This window comes from Falco rusticolus, chromosome 2, assembly GCF_015220075.1.
Source record: "Falco rusticolus isolate bFalRus1 chromosome 2, bFalRus1.pri, whole genome shotgun sequence".
In the NCBI taxonomy this organism is placed as follows: domain Eukaryota; kingdom Metazoa; phylum Chordata; class Aves; order Falconiformes; family Falconidae; genus Falco; species Falco rusticolus.
The window spans coordinates 32,947,910-32,962,246 of record NC_051188.1 but is presented as its reverse complement, the minus strand read 5'-3'; the positions used below and the strand labels follow the sequence as shown (position 1 = coordinate 32,962,246).

Sequence of the window (14,337 nt, the reverse complement as noted above, 5' to 3'; positions counted from 1 at the left end):
AGTATCAAAGAAGGTGTGATAATCAGATTTATAGAGGTTCGCTTCTCACTGCTTGAATATGTGCATTTGTTACTATTTTTTTAGTGCCATAATGATAAAGTTTTTTCTTTACTCATATTTGCATGAATAACAGAGGACATGCCAAGCTCTTTTTTTCTTTTTTCCCCCAATTCTAGTCTCAAAAGAAAGAGCTGTTTTATTTCAGGGATATTTAACTCTCACAACATTTTTTTAATTCAGAGCAAAAACACTCATTACTGATATCTATGAAGAACAATGTAAGAGGAAAAGTTACTCAAGACATGAAATTCAGTATTGGATACTATAAAATAAGGGTCCTTTTTCACTGTTCTCTCAAACTCTGTGTTAGCCTCAGCTGCATTCACAAACACTAATCAAAGCGGACACACAGGCTATTTAGGTTATTTATTGCTCACAGCATATTCTGTGGTCAGACTTCTATGGATTTTGGAGGTGAAGCCATGAGTCTTCCATCCCCTTAGCATGCCTAAGCCAGCATTCTTCTGCCACCAGAAACACTCACCTGTTCCTGCAGGACTTTAAGCATTGCTTGTGTATGTGTTTGCTCTTCCTTGGCTTGTTCCAGTTCGGATTTTTTGTTATTTAATTCTTCCTGTATGCTCAGCAATTGCTGCACAAACAAAAGAAGTTTCTGGTTAGCATCATTTGGATCCAAAGTGGTTTTAAATCCTCAGTTTGATAAATCCTCATTTCAGACAATGCTTTGCAGTCTGCTCCCACATTTATTACTGTTGCATAATCTGCTGTGTCTAAATGGACCAGAGGCAAATTATTTTCATCTGCATCTCCTTCTGCAGCAGTGCTCCACAAGTAATGCATCTGTTAATGTGTGTTAAGCTATTTCTTGCATTAAAGCAGAAATTCCTGGTACAGTATATCACCCACAGCGTGACTGTCACATTCATCTGAACCAAAATCTTATTTGTAGAAGTATATGCGGCGGTTTTAATAATACTAGGGTAAACACCATGGTACATAAATAATGTAAAAGCACAGCCCTTTAATATAATTAGACACTGGCCCACAGCCATTTTCATTCTATGCAAAGCAATATTCTAGAAAACTTTCACACTGAGTTGCCAAGAAGACAAAACCTTTCCTTTTTTTCCCTTGCTGTGGTATTTTATTAGATCAGGAAAACTGACACCTTACAACCGATATATCAGCCAGGAAGACTGCCAATCTGAACTGTCAAAACAAAAAGCTATGACCAAAGCCTATTTTTATGAAGACAATTCTGGGATGTAGGGGCATCTTTAAAAGCCCATGTCCCCTGGTCTTGGCTAGCTTTAGGTTATGCATAGATATATTGTGACTGTCAAGAGCAGGTCAGTAGACAATTCTGAAATAATTACATGTTTTTGTATTGATGTGATGAATGATAGACATGCAGAACAGCAAGAGGAGATAAACATGAGATTAAACAGGAGTTTATGGTGCTTTCCCTTAATGATCAAGAAAGGAAACTATATTTTACTGGGGCAACATACCGCTTGTAAGCACACTCCTTTTTAAGGACTGCTTGAATGAGGAACTGCTTTACTAACTTGCGTTATTGATCTAACCATGTATCTAAGCATCTACAGCTCAGTTTATGCTTGTGCTTAGGACTGGTAACTCTGACTCAAACAGATGTTGCCGGTGTTCAGCATCTTGGTAAATTACAGATAGCAAAGCTAGAAATAGTCTCTGGCTTTGTTCCACTGCACTGGAAGTCCCAGGCATCAAAGGACTTGCTGCCAGTATTGTTTTCAGAGCTGCTTGGAAACAGATGACATTTCAGGCACTGATGGAGTTATTGGTAGTGTATTTCTGTTGTAAGGGAACACCAGTATGATGGATTAATTCAGCCACTGAAGTAAAAATACACATGGGTATATGTCTGATTATATCTCACACACTCTACAGTCCAGCTGGGTTAGTTTTTTGATGGATCTTGCCACCTGCACTGCTCCCTGGGAGCCTTCAAGAGACATTCAGGTATGTGTATTCACTCTACCATAGCACAAGAGCATATAAAATCTCAAGATTTTACATGAAATAAGAAGGTCTGTTCCACTGAGACTCTTGCCCAACCAACTGTTGTGTGGGAAGCTCTACTTTGGTATTTCTTGACCAGGGATGGATTGCTACCTCAGGTCTGTGTTCATCTTGCCTGTCGGGTATTACTCCCTACATTTTCAGAGATACACTGAATTTGTGTATACTGTTATATTTCACACACTGATACCCATGCAGATCCTTAGCACAGTTAGAGATTTCCAGACATTTCATAACTTTTTAGCCCAGAAGGGACCATTTGGTTACTTCACATAACCTCCTGTTACTACAGACCATTAAGCTTCACCCATGATAGCTCTAGCTGACGCCTGTAACTTAGAAAGAAGGAACTCCAATCCTTGGAAGAGAAGCAGAGCATACAAGACACCAGAAAGATAGCATAAGCCCTTTCAAGGGTCACTAGCTGAGACACCTGAAGTTTGGTAAGCAGATGTGTCACCTAATGAGGGCTTGTGAAATGTCCTCTCCTTCCCAGCTGCAACCTGTTTGACCTTACACACCTGAACATGGCAAGGGTTGTTAAGAGAAAGGAGCTTTTGCCTGCCATCTCAAAGTCTTTTCTGAGCGTTATGTCTCACCACTGTGCCCAGCCTATGATGATTCAAAGGGAGGAGCCAAAACGAAGAGAATGATCTTCATACACAGACAGGAATGCATCTAGCTGATTATGTATTGGGGGAGGAAAGCTCTTCTTTTTGTCTCCAGGCAATCAGCTGAAACCTTGAAGCATGGGACTTAATTATCTTCATTATCTCAGTGCAGTTTTACAAGTACTTGGGAGTCTGAGGGGGATCTCACAAGAGATCTTGTTTGCTCCACAGCCTCTTAAAGGAACTGCATAGCCATGCATATCCAAGGAGAACATCACCACCAGACTGCACCTTCACCCTGGTTCAGAGATTTTACTCCAGCTTCTGGGAGAAACCATACAGCACATTCTTCTGGACAATATAAACTCCCATCTGGGAGATCTCAAGTCAGTTTTCAGTCCTTCCCTGCCCCTGGAAAGCTTTTTCACTCCCAATGACTGTTACACATGGGAAACCAAGTTTCACATCTGGGTTGAACTTGTTACATTTCTGCCAGAACTGAAAACTCCTTCCCCATCCCACCCACCCACTCCCCACGGCTCCGCCATGGCCAAGTTTTACATACTGCAGATCAGCTTATAAACTTACACTATTTTATTTTCAGATCTCCCACTGTGATCCCCCAATGTGATTTAGTCTAATTGTATCCCTCTTCCTTTGATCTCAACTTTTCCTGTTTTTTGTTTGAGGCATTTTTTCCAAAACTGACCGAGCATGGGAGCAAGTGGTGTGGAAGACACCCTCTGAGAGCACTAAAGATGTTCCCTGCTCTTCATCTTTGTACTTGGCTCTGGACCAGCCAGGAACAGGAATCCCAGGAAAATTTCCAACATGCTCAAGTTTCTCTGGGTTAAGAGTGAGCATTCTGGTTGCGATATGAGCTGCAAAGCACTTGATATGAGATAAAACCTTCCAGCAGTCTTAATGGTTAAACCGTCAACTACTGTAAGCTTACTGTGTGTGCATAGGCTCCTATTTTCAAAGAGAGCAAATGGGTCTTATTTTCATGGGGAAAACAGTATTTGTAACTAAGGTACTGTATTCCCAGTCACACATAAGGTTTTTCATTCACAGAACTCAGAACTGGGACCTTTCCATCCAACCACAAAGATGTCATAATTGTTTAAACCATGTAGCCATTCCCTGGGGGTTTAACCTTTTTTTTTTTTTTTTTTTTTTACTCCCTCAAATTTATCTCTAAAAGCTGCAGAATCTTCTAATTTTGCATGGGTCAGGTTCTGAGATCTTTGTCCTGAGTGACTGATGCCACCACCAAGAAGTTGTAACAAGGAGTCATACCTGCCAAAGACTGTATTTTTCCTCTCTAGTCTCAATTTGGAAAATGAAGAAATAGATTTGACTGAAAAAAATATCAACCTAAGACAGATGAACAGCCTGAAAATTTCAGCAGAAACACGTGATGTTTGGCAAGGTTAGATGCAAATGGGAAGAGGATCTTATACTGGCAGGAATGAGGCAAGTTTCGTAACTGGGACTGCTGACATGCCTACATATAAACAGACAGTCTCTCCATAAAGATTGTAATGAATGATACCAAGATTACAGTATTTAATTTTTCAGAATTATTTTGTTTTTCTCACAAATGTGTTTATTAAAAATTGATCCTATAGATATTCTGCCCTTCAGATTGCTTGCAAGTACACACCATAATCAATTAAAATAAAACATGGTTCTTCTTGGTTTTGACATTTGTACTCTTGATACTATTCCACCCACTTTGCCACCTCACCCAACTTTCCCCCCTGTGCCCACCTACCCATGCAGCATTTGCTGCCCTGCTTTCCACCTGTTATATCCTGCTGGCTGGTCTCACAGCTAATGCCAGCACAGATATCAATGTCCCTTCCTTCAATCTTGTCTCACCTCTCTGGCCATTTCCTTTAAGCCCTGATGTCCCCAGCTTTGTGGCACAGCCATGGCATTCAGCCAGCAGTTCCCCAGTTTCCCCTGGCAAAGGAATGACTTCTCGGTTTCACAGCCAGGAAATACCTGGCTCATTCTTCTGTTGTCTTCCAACAGTCTTTGAGGGTCCCCTGCAAGTTATGCAAGAGTCTTTTCCCTGAGCCAAAACGCCAGGGTCGGGAAGCAGAAAAGCATCTCATGGTGCTTCTCACAGCTCTGAGGATCCTGGAGAGAGACCTCTGTACAGCCTAGAACTCCACCAGCACCACTCCAGATGCTCGGCTGGTCTACGTGCAACCAAAACATGGTTGCCAGGCTGACCCTAAGAGATGAAGCTGTGTAGTAGGTCCAGATCAGACTGGTAGGTATCACTGATATCCTCTTACTGGCATTTCAAGAGAGGAGAAAGGAAAGGAGAAAGAATTAACCTACAGGTTGTGTCTGTCCAGAGATCAATCAGTGCATTTTAGACAAAAAAAGCCCCAAGACATTGCTTGTTGCCAGTGCCAGCTCTGCAGTTGCTCTGTATAGAAATGGTAAATACCACACTCCAGTGTTAAGCTTCCTTCATCCATGAGGACCAAATCCTCCCTGCATAAGCGGGTAGCTAATTTCTTCATAATGGGGGAAGGGTGTGTGTGTTTTATTTTGTTTTTTCACACATTCCCACCTCCAATGATAAATCTCTGTCAGAGACAGTTCAGTACTACCCATATTGCGTAGAACTCAAAAGCGCAGACAGAAAATTACCATCTTAAACCAATCTTCACAGCTTCTGAAACATTAAATATAGATGGCATTATTGAAGCCATCTGAATTACTCAGACTGTGTACAATGCAGTGCCAGTGTGGCCAAGAATGCTAACAACCAAACAACATACAGTGCCTCGAAATATAGGAGAAGCCCTAAAGGGAAAGTAATAGCTTGCTGTTGTGTACCAGTGTGCAGCCATCAAATATGCCTTCTCTTTCCTCTCCTCCTCCCTGCCCACAGTTCTTCATTGCTCCCCAAAAGGCAGTGTTACATGTGTACATTTAAATATAAATTAGGACATATCTAGAAGTGTGGTCATACACCGAGCCTAGCAGGACAGAGAAGGGTCTCAGAAGGAAAGCATGGTTTCCAGCATGAAACCATCAGCTTAGCATGCCAAGAAAAGAGAGGCAGATCAGAAGAGACCACAGGGCCTGAGGCTGTACTTAAGATACTGTAAGTCTGACAGAATAATGAAAAAGGAAAACCAGCATTTGCCACAAATTTAGCAGTTATACTGCTGAATGGTCCTGCCCCTGCTATTTTGGTTACAGTTTTGTCTACAGCTGCTTGAAATGAAATATGATAAGGTTACAAAGACCTTAAAAGAAAGGGAAGTAGAGCAGACAAAGGAACATCTCTGAGGTGGGAGCGCTGACTTTGATCATGGGTTGTGCAGGCAGTTTCAGCAAACCCAGCCTGTTCTGCCCCGGGAAGGAGGCACAGACTCTCAATCCTGTATCTGGAGTAGCTGCAGAGTGTCCAGAAAAGATCTGTGGCAAACTATTCTGAAATATTAGTCAAAGAGGGGTGGTCTCACACAGTTGAATGCCAACTCAGTTGAATGGCCATCTTATACACCTAGTGAAGTTAGACAGACTAAATTCTCCTATCCATACAACGTTTGGGGGCAGCATATTACTCTCCACTTACTATCTATATGGAATGTATCCCTATACAGGAAGAACGGGGGCATCTGGTGCACTAGCCACCTGAAATGAAGGCAAAACTTACATGCCTCAAGTAGGCAGGATGTATCCCAACCAAGGCTAATTTTTTCAGTCCCAATGAAATCAAGGCTTGCACACTAAACAGGAACCCCAGGAAGTAGTTCTCACATGTAAAAGTGCAGGTCTTTCCCCTAAACTACGCTAGAATCCAAGATCTGAAAAGTATGAAATCACAGGCATTGAAAGGACTGCAGGGTTCACCTAAAACTTAAAACATTCACTTATGCTAGCAATTCCTAAGGTTTTATTATCTTCTTTTTCCTTATGTAAAACTTGCTGTGTCTTTTCTAACTTTATTTTACAGACAGAAAAAGAAGTTAGTTTGCCAAATGGAAAAGGACAAAAATCAGCAAGGAAAGTGTTCCAAAATTCTTAGAAGCTGTTCACAAATACAGAGGGGAAGGATGTTAAATATTTCTTCTCATAATCTTCCTTCGGTAGAAGGAAAAGAATGAATCAAAATGAAATCTCAGGTACACAGGCAATGGCAAAATAAAAATACAAATCCCTCTCCCAGTACGTCCATGGACAGTCTGGAAGAGTGTTTTTCTCTTTTTGTAAAACAGACAAGATTTCATATCACAAATGGCCAGCACATGGCAGGCTTGAATAATGAGAAAGTGACTTCCCAGCTGAGCAAATATGCATTAGTAACAAGACACTGATGAGGCCAGACAAATCACCAAGGAAACAGGAGAATATGAAAGACAAGTCAAAGAAGCTTTAGAAATGAGCCCTCAAGGAAATTAGCCATGTTGCAGCAGTAGGGGCAATACACATGCCATCGTAATGTGTGACAAGGCATTAATAAAATAGAGTATGATTGTGGATTTTTTTAAGGGAGTAAAAAGAAATACAGTGTAATAGCACAATGTTTCTCAACCCTCCCACCTCTCAGGGACTGCCTGTGTCATTGGGACTACATGGATGGATGGATCACGAGGTTTTCAATCCAGCCCTGACCCCCCAGCCCTGGGCTGGTGAAGAGCTGCACATGGATCAACAGCCCAGCTCCTGCTTGTTGGGCACCCACCTGCAAAGTGGGGTTTCCTGGCTCGCTGGCCAGAGGCAAAGACCATGCTGAACATGTTAGCTCCACAGGTTAACCACCTTCGAGGGGGCCAGGGAGTTGGACACACACATGATGAGTGAGTGCATATAATGGCACTACTGACGAACTCTGCCCAGCTGCTTCCTCAGGGAGATGTTTACCATGCTCCCCTCCCCTGCTATTAGATTGACTGCATAGGTCCTACAGCTTTGCTCAGACTAGGAGCAGGCAGGACTGAACCCGAGAAATATGCCAAATGAGAAAACAGACAGGTGGATACAGACACACTGGAAGGGAGGTTACAGAGAAGATGGAGTCAGGCTTTTCCTGGATAAGGGCTGAAGGTGAATAGACTCATATTCAACAAGGAACATTTCTATTACATATAAGAAAAATAATCCACCATGAGGTTGGCCAATCACTTGAATAAGGCCTTAGAGAAGCTGTGGACTCTCCACCCACGGACGTACTGAGAACATAGCTGGACAATGTCCTGAGCAAAATTGAGACAACTCCAGAGCTGCCCCTGCTTTGAGCAGAGGGTCGGTGTACGTGACCTCCAGGCATACCTTCTGACTTATGTTATTCTGTGATTCTGAATAATACCTAATAGATATCAGATAATGAGCTCTCAATTTCTTTTTGTTTCTACGAGGCGTAGTAATTCAGCCACATTAGCCACAAAAAGCAGCGTTAGGGGTTGGACAGCAGATGAAAGAACATGGGTGGCACAATGAATGACTTAAGAGCCAGTCCACAGCCTTCCTTTGCCAAGTAATTTTAAAGAATATGTCTTGCTCCTCAAGAAAGACAAGTTCTCTTTAGTCATCTATGGACTTTTGCAGCAAATGAGGAAAAGACAAGTCCTTAGGAACATTACAGAATCAATCCCTCCTCTCAGAAGTTAAATTCTCCCAATTTGCTAATAGATACTTAGCGTTAACATCAGGGATCCCTCTCTGGGATATGACTTTCACAGCAGATTGCACAAGGCCTTTGATTTTGATGGTGGCCTGTGGATGAGAGAGGTCTGAACAAAGTCTACTGCACCTCATAAATAAAGCTCCCTCCCACCTTTGCTAAATGAGATGATGGGCATATTGCATAGCCCTTGACTTTACTGGCAATAGGTGAATAGACAAGTGGGCTTACAATTTGCTCTGATCCTGATCAAAGAAAGAGATCTGATCCCAGATAAGTGTCATGTTCCCTCTGCCTTCATATCTGTCCTTCAAGGCAACCAGTCTGCACCCCCTATGATGCACAGTTGTCCTGGTTTCAGCGGGGATAGAATTAATTTTCTTCTTAGTAGCTTGCTACTACTTTGGATTTAGTATGAGAATAACATTGATAACACACTGTGTTTTAGTTGTTGCTGAGCAGTGCTTACCCTAAGGCAAGGGCTTTTCAGTTTCCCCTGCTCTGCCAGCGAGCATGTGCACAAGAAGCTTGAAGGGAACACAGCCAGGACAGCTGACCCAAGCTAGCCATAGGGATATCCTATAGAATGTCATGTTCAGTATATAAACTGGGAAGGTTGGCCGGGGGCTGCCGATTGCAGCCTGGGCATCGGTCAGTGATGCCACATCTTACCACTAGAACAGCTATCAAGAATAGGTGTTTAGAGCATCTGTGGGGTCTTATTTACACTTCCCATAATATTGTTGAAGTGGTGGTGGCAGAAGTGGGAAATTAAGCAGTATTTTCAACAAGGAAAGGTCATTAAACACAGAGAAGAACCCATTTGGCCTGTCTGAGATCTGGTAAATAATTAGCACTTAATTGCCAGCTACTCTTTTTTTTAATATAATCTGAAAGAGTAAGTATTTGCTGGAAGTTTGAACATGGACAGTGCTGTACAGGGCCCTGAAAAGCACAAGGGAACAAATTTAATACTTATGGGAACATTTCTCTCTGTCATGGGAGCAGACATATTTCTTAACCAGTTTCCAAATATCAACCGTAAGGGTGAGACAAGAGTAGACAGGCCTTGAAGTGAACATCTGGATATTAGTTGTAGTCCCTCGCACTTATCTTGTACCTGTTCCCTATAAAAATATCAGTGTTGATCAATATTGCCATTACTACTCCAGTGCCGCTTTTACAGGAAAATAGAATGATCTAACTGGAATTCATACCGCAAGAGCAGTAATAAAAATCATTTCCAACTTAATTATTCTGGTCTGTTTATTCAGCATGTAAAACACAAATACAAGGGATAATGTTTTCTTGTCCCTTTTATTTACTCTTCTCTTTAATACTGCATTTGGAGAAGAATCAGTTTATAGTTGTGTGTAAGTACATTGGGTGGTTTATATCCTGAATAGATGTTTGGTGACCAAAAGGTATGTGGATAAAAAAAGACTATAAATCCTTTGCATTTAGGCTGTATTAATAAATACAGACATAATTTGCTCCATCTATTCAACAATGATGTTAATATCAGTGCTAAACTGCTACTAGAAGCTGTATATTTAAAGGTAAATAGTTGTTATAATGGTCATGGGTCTCACATGGCACCAGATCTGGCAATTTTTAGCGAACAGCATATGTGTCTGACTTCTGACACTTGAGAAAGTTTGTATGTGAGAGAAAGGAATGGCTGTGACAGTTAACAACATCTGTGAAGGATCTGGGAGCTGCAGACCTAAATGCCAGCTGAGGTTTATTGGAATGTAATAGGTGGTAGTTTGGTTAGAAGAGTCATATGGAAAAAGTCTCACAATGCTTTATCCTACTAGCTGTTGAAACTTCCCAACAGAAACACGCTTTTCCTCCCTGTTCCCACTGAAAGTGAGTGGACTATGGGAATAGTCAGTTCTTCCATTACTTGTATGAGAAAACTACTTTTTGTACAGGATAGAAGAGGAAAGACCTGAGCAATGCCATCTTTGCCTGTAGGAAAAAAAAAAAAATAATCTGCTAGCTCAGTAGGGACATCAGAAAATGGACTAGCTCTGCTCCAGTAGCTGGGAATGGCAGAAATCCAATTCCTTTTCAAGGCAGCACAGCGAGGCCAACACTAGCTACCTCTGGCTTTTCTACTCAGACTGACTACTAAATATCAAAGGTATATGATCTATATTAAAAAGCCTTGTGCCATCTCACTTAGACAAAAGGGTCCTAATCCAGCTCCTAGTGACCGTGGAAGCTGTGTGCAATCCACAGTCCTCATCACCAAATATGTACCCTGGCCATCCTCCCTCGAGGGAGCAAAGTGTAAGGAGGGAGGTGTGATGCACTCGAGCAGCTCTTCTCACCCTCCAAGTGACAACAGTGAGGCATATCACAGACCAAACTGTCCTTCCCTGGAGGAACACTGAAAGCCTGAAATGACTGCTAGTCATCTGGCATTTATCAGAGCCCTTTAAAAAAGGGTGTATAGGTCTCAGATGCATGTGCTCTTTATTTTAAATGCTTAATGATTAGTAAACTGCAAAAGCTAGTCCTCAGTATGTAGGAAATGTTAGGAGCAATGTGGCCTTTGCAGTAAGACCTTGAGTTGCATATTGAACAGCAAGGACAGGAAGGTATTGAACAGGTGATGATTAACCATGTACTCTGTCTGCAGCATCAAACAGGGCAGGGTCTGTGAGGTATACGGAGCAAAATACACAGTTCTGGCAATTCCTGGCTTCTGAGTGCTCAGGTTCACAATCTGCATTGCTGTTCAAGTGAAACTGATTTTTTTGGGGGAAAAAAGAAGACAAGACAAAAGAGGACTTTATTGATGCTACATCAGAGTGACACCCCAGGCGGGTCATCAGCAGGGCCAGAATATGTTCAGTCCCCTTCTGAGATGTCTTGAGCTAACAGAGTCGGTGGCACCTGCAGCAGTGTATCAGACACTATGTCAGCCCTACACCTACCATCCACAAATGTTCCTATTGTTCTTGCTTTCTACCCTGAGGATTAATTTAGGAGAGGTACCCCCATGCATCCCCTGCTCATGCAATAACCCCATGGCTAGGCTTTAATGCATCACTGCTAACGAAGGGGAGCGAGTGCTGTCGCTGTGTGTTAGGAGTATGAACCTGAGCTCAGCTAATGAATCAGGCCCCTTAGGGGATGAGGGCAATGAGGTGCCTCTTAAATGTCCCAGATACACCTCAGCATGTGCGATAGCAGAACTGTAAGCACTTATGTACATTTCATGGAGAAAACGTAGGTGGAAGCATGATTTAAATGGGGATTTCAGGATGATACCCTAGCCTGCAGGAGCTTAAATTCAGCCGATCAGGGAGTTGTGAGAGGAAAGAACATTATCATACATTTACATGATGCAATGGAGCACTGTGCAGAATTACCAGTCTATTGGCAAATGAACTTGTTCAGGAATCAGTACAGCTATGCAAGCATGGCCCCATACCTTGGCCAATTAAGCCTGATGAAAAGGTGGAACTAGTTCAATTAGAGAGCCATGCTAAAGGAGGTGTGCTCTGTAGACTTAGGACTAGCTTGAGGCTTAAAACATTGCACTGATGGCTGTGCTATAGAGGTGGTTCATGAACAACCCCAGATGACCAGTAAAAATCCCAAATTTAGTTGGATATATGCTAATGAGTGCCATCTCTTACATGGCAAGCTGACATTTTTCAAAGGCTTGTTAACAATATCAGTTTCAGACAGATTTTATAAAGGATATGGAAACCACATCATTAATTCAATAGAGACTCACTGTCAAATTCTGAGTCCTTGTTTCAAAGCATAAAGATGGAAAGTGCAGTTCCTCAAGAATTGTCTTTGGTGGACAACAAAGAAGAAAAGCATAGTTTTCATGCTTTGTTCTTGGAATGATTAAAACATGAGATTTTTTTCAAACGGATTCTGTTTGCACCTCCACATAGAGTATGCTAACCCAAATGGTTAACATTTGGAGATATTAGATACCCACTAAAAACTGAGTCTTATAATGGTAAGCATTAAGCAACACTACCAAGTGATATTTTCTGCATTACCAAAGTCATGTATCTGGTAAAACATTTCAGACCGAGAGACCAGATTTAAAAAATTCTTACAGCTGTGCTGTGAAGTACTGTAAAAATTGTTATAACTAAAACATCCTTCCTTGTGATCACAGACTTTGTTAGAGAATACCAAACACTGCTGGAAAACCAGAGCCATTCAAAAAGTGATCTGCTTGGTATGTGTGTTCTCATATAGAAATAAATTGAAGGCAATACCACCTATGCAGCAGTGACAAGTTAATTCAGTTTCCATCTCAAAATCAGGTAAAGTGTATCTCATTTGTTACCATGGATACAAGACATTATTTCCATTTGTTTGAAATCTCACAGTGGGTATGAAATGAAACTGTGACACAGTTTTATGGAGAAAGTTCACTAAACCTCCCATAAGTTCAATGTCATTAGACTAAAGGGTTTTCTTTCTTAAACATAAGGAATAAGCAGGTTGCTACTACTGCCCATAAGGTATACTTCATAGGGAAACATCTGTGTGATTTTGCTCATGCTACTTTGGTTCAGTAGGAATGATGGAAGAGAAAATAAATATTCATCAGTCCTGAAAATGTGGAAAAGAATCCTGAAAAATATCCAGATGATAGAAATGCATTAAAAATACACTGATGTTTTGTTATTTGTTATTCTTTGGCCCAAATATGTTTAGCAAAAAATGTCTTGATTCTGAAAATGCATCCACTTTTTCTCAGATAGATCTGCTTTTCAGGCTGCAGCTCAAATCACTTGTTCTCTAGTTTTCAAAGTTGGAAGAAGAAGACGTGTATGAAAAAGCGGGGGAGAATGGAGAAGAAAGAAGGAGGAGGAATACATTTTTTAAATTTTGACGTATATGCAGGGTTCAGGAATTCAATGGCACTCAGTTTACCTTGTCTGAAATGAATTTTAATATATACAAAAGAATAAAAGGGAATACAGGTCTTCTTGTTAAATTATTACTACTGAGGTCCTGGCTATATGTCTAATATTTCATACGGAGACTGATTTCCACAGATGCTGAGCACCTGCTATACTGATGGATTTCAGCTAAGGTTGTCATCTCTCAACATTTACAAAACCAAGCTGAGATAAAACAGAGTCTACCTAAATCAAAGGTTTATTTCTAAATATTCATGCATGAACTGCATGAAAAGCACAAAGGTTATGGGATGTCATGACTATGGCTATATCATTGAAGCCATAGTCCAGCTGCTTAACGGACTGATAATTTCCCACCAAATATTCTGAATTCCACCTCCTGTGCTTCTGTATTGCTGCCCTCCTCAGCATATTGTCAGACTGGATTATCCGCAGTGTCTTCTCCAGCTCCTTTGGCCATCTCTAATTATATCCCACTGGGGGTTAGTAGGTCTGACCCTGAGATGGCAAACTAGAAAAATTCAGAACCTCACAGCAAAATTGTCATGAACATAGAAACTCTCCGAGGAATAGGGACTACAGTGTCCATTGCTAGCTGAACAGAGAGATGAGTAAGCTGCTCTCTGTTATTGACTTGCATTATTAACATTTACTTGAAGTTCAATAGAAATCTATTTATATTCTACAGACTTGATTATCCTTCATCCAGACCCCAGGTAGGAAATTATACTAATGCAAAATGAGCGTTAGGGCTCTAACATTTTGATTTAATAGTATTTTGTGCCCACTTTTCACTAATTTTAATGGAGAATTAGCATCAGGCTGAAATTTAGCACAATATTTATATATGCAGTTAAATTTAATGAAGCCAGTGATATTTAAGTATCCATTTTTATAAGGATAAGATCAAGAATAGACCTCAAGCATATCTAAAGTATACTGAATCCTCAAGTATTTCTAACTAATGACTTGCTCCTAAGTTCAGGAAAGGTTTTATTGCTGAATTATCAATCTTATTTTATCAAGACTTGTTTTCTATTTTCCAAAAAATTTGTTCAGAATTATTGCA

At 41.0% G+C, this 14,337-nt stretch overlaps 1 protein-coding gene across 2 annotated transcripts in view; it reads right to left on the bottom strand.

Moving 5' to 3' along the window:
• Window positions 1-14,337, bottom strand: part of ENOX1 (ecto-NOX disulfide-thiol exchanger 1) — a 369,827-nt gene that overhangs the window by 28,428 nt on the left and 327,062 nt on the right. For both annotated transcript variants that reach the window (XM_037378075.1, XM_037378076.1), the window contains one exon: window positions 545-652. In XM_037378075.1, coding sequence (XP_037233972.1) covers window positions 545-652 — 108 coding nt within the window. The remainder of the gene's footprint in view (window positions 1-544; window positions 653-14,337) is intronic.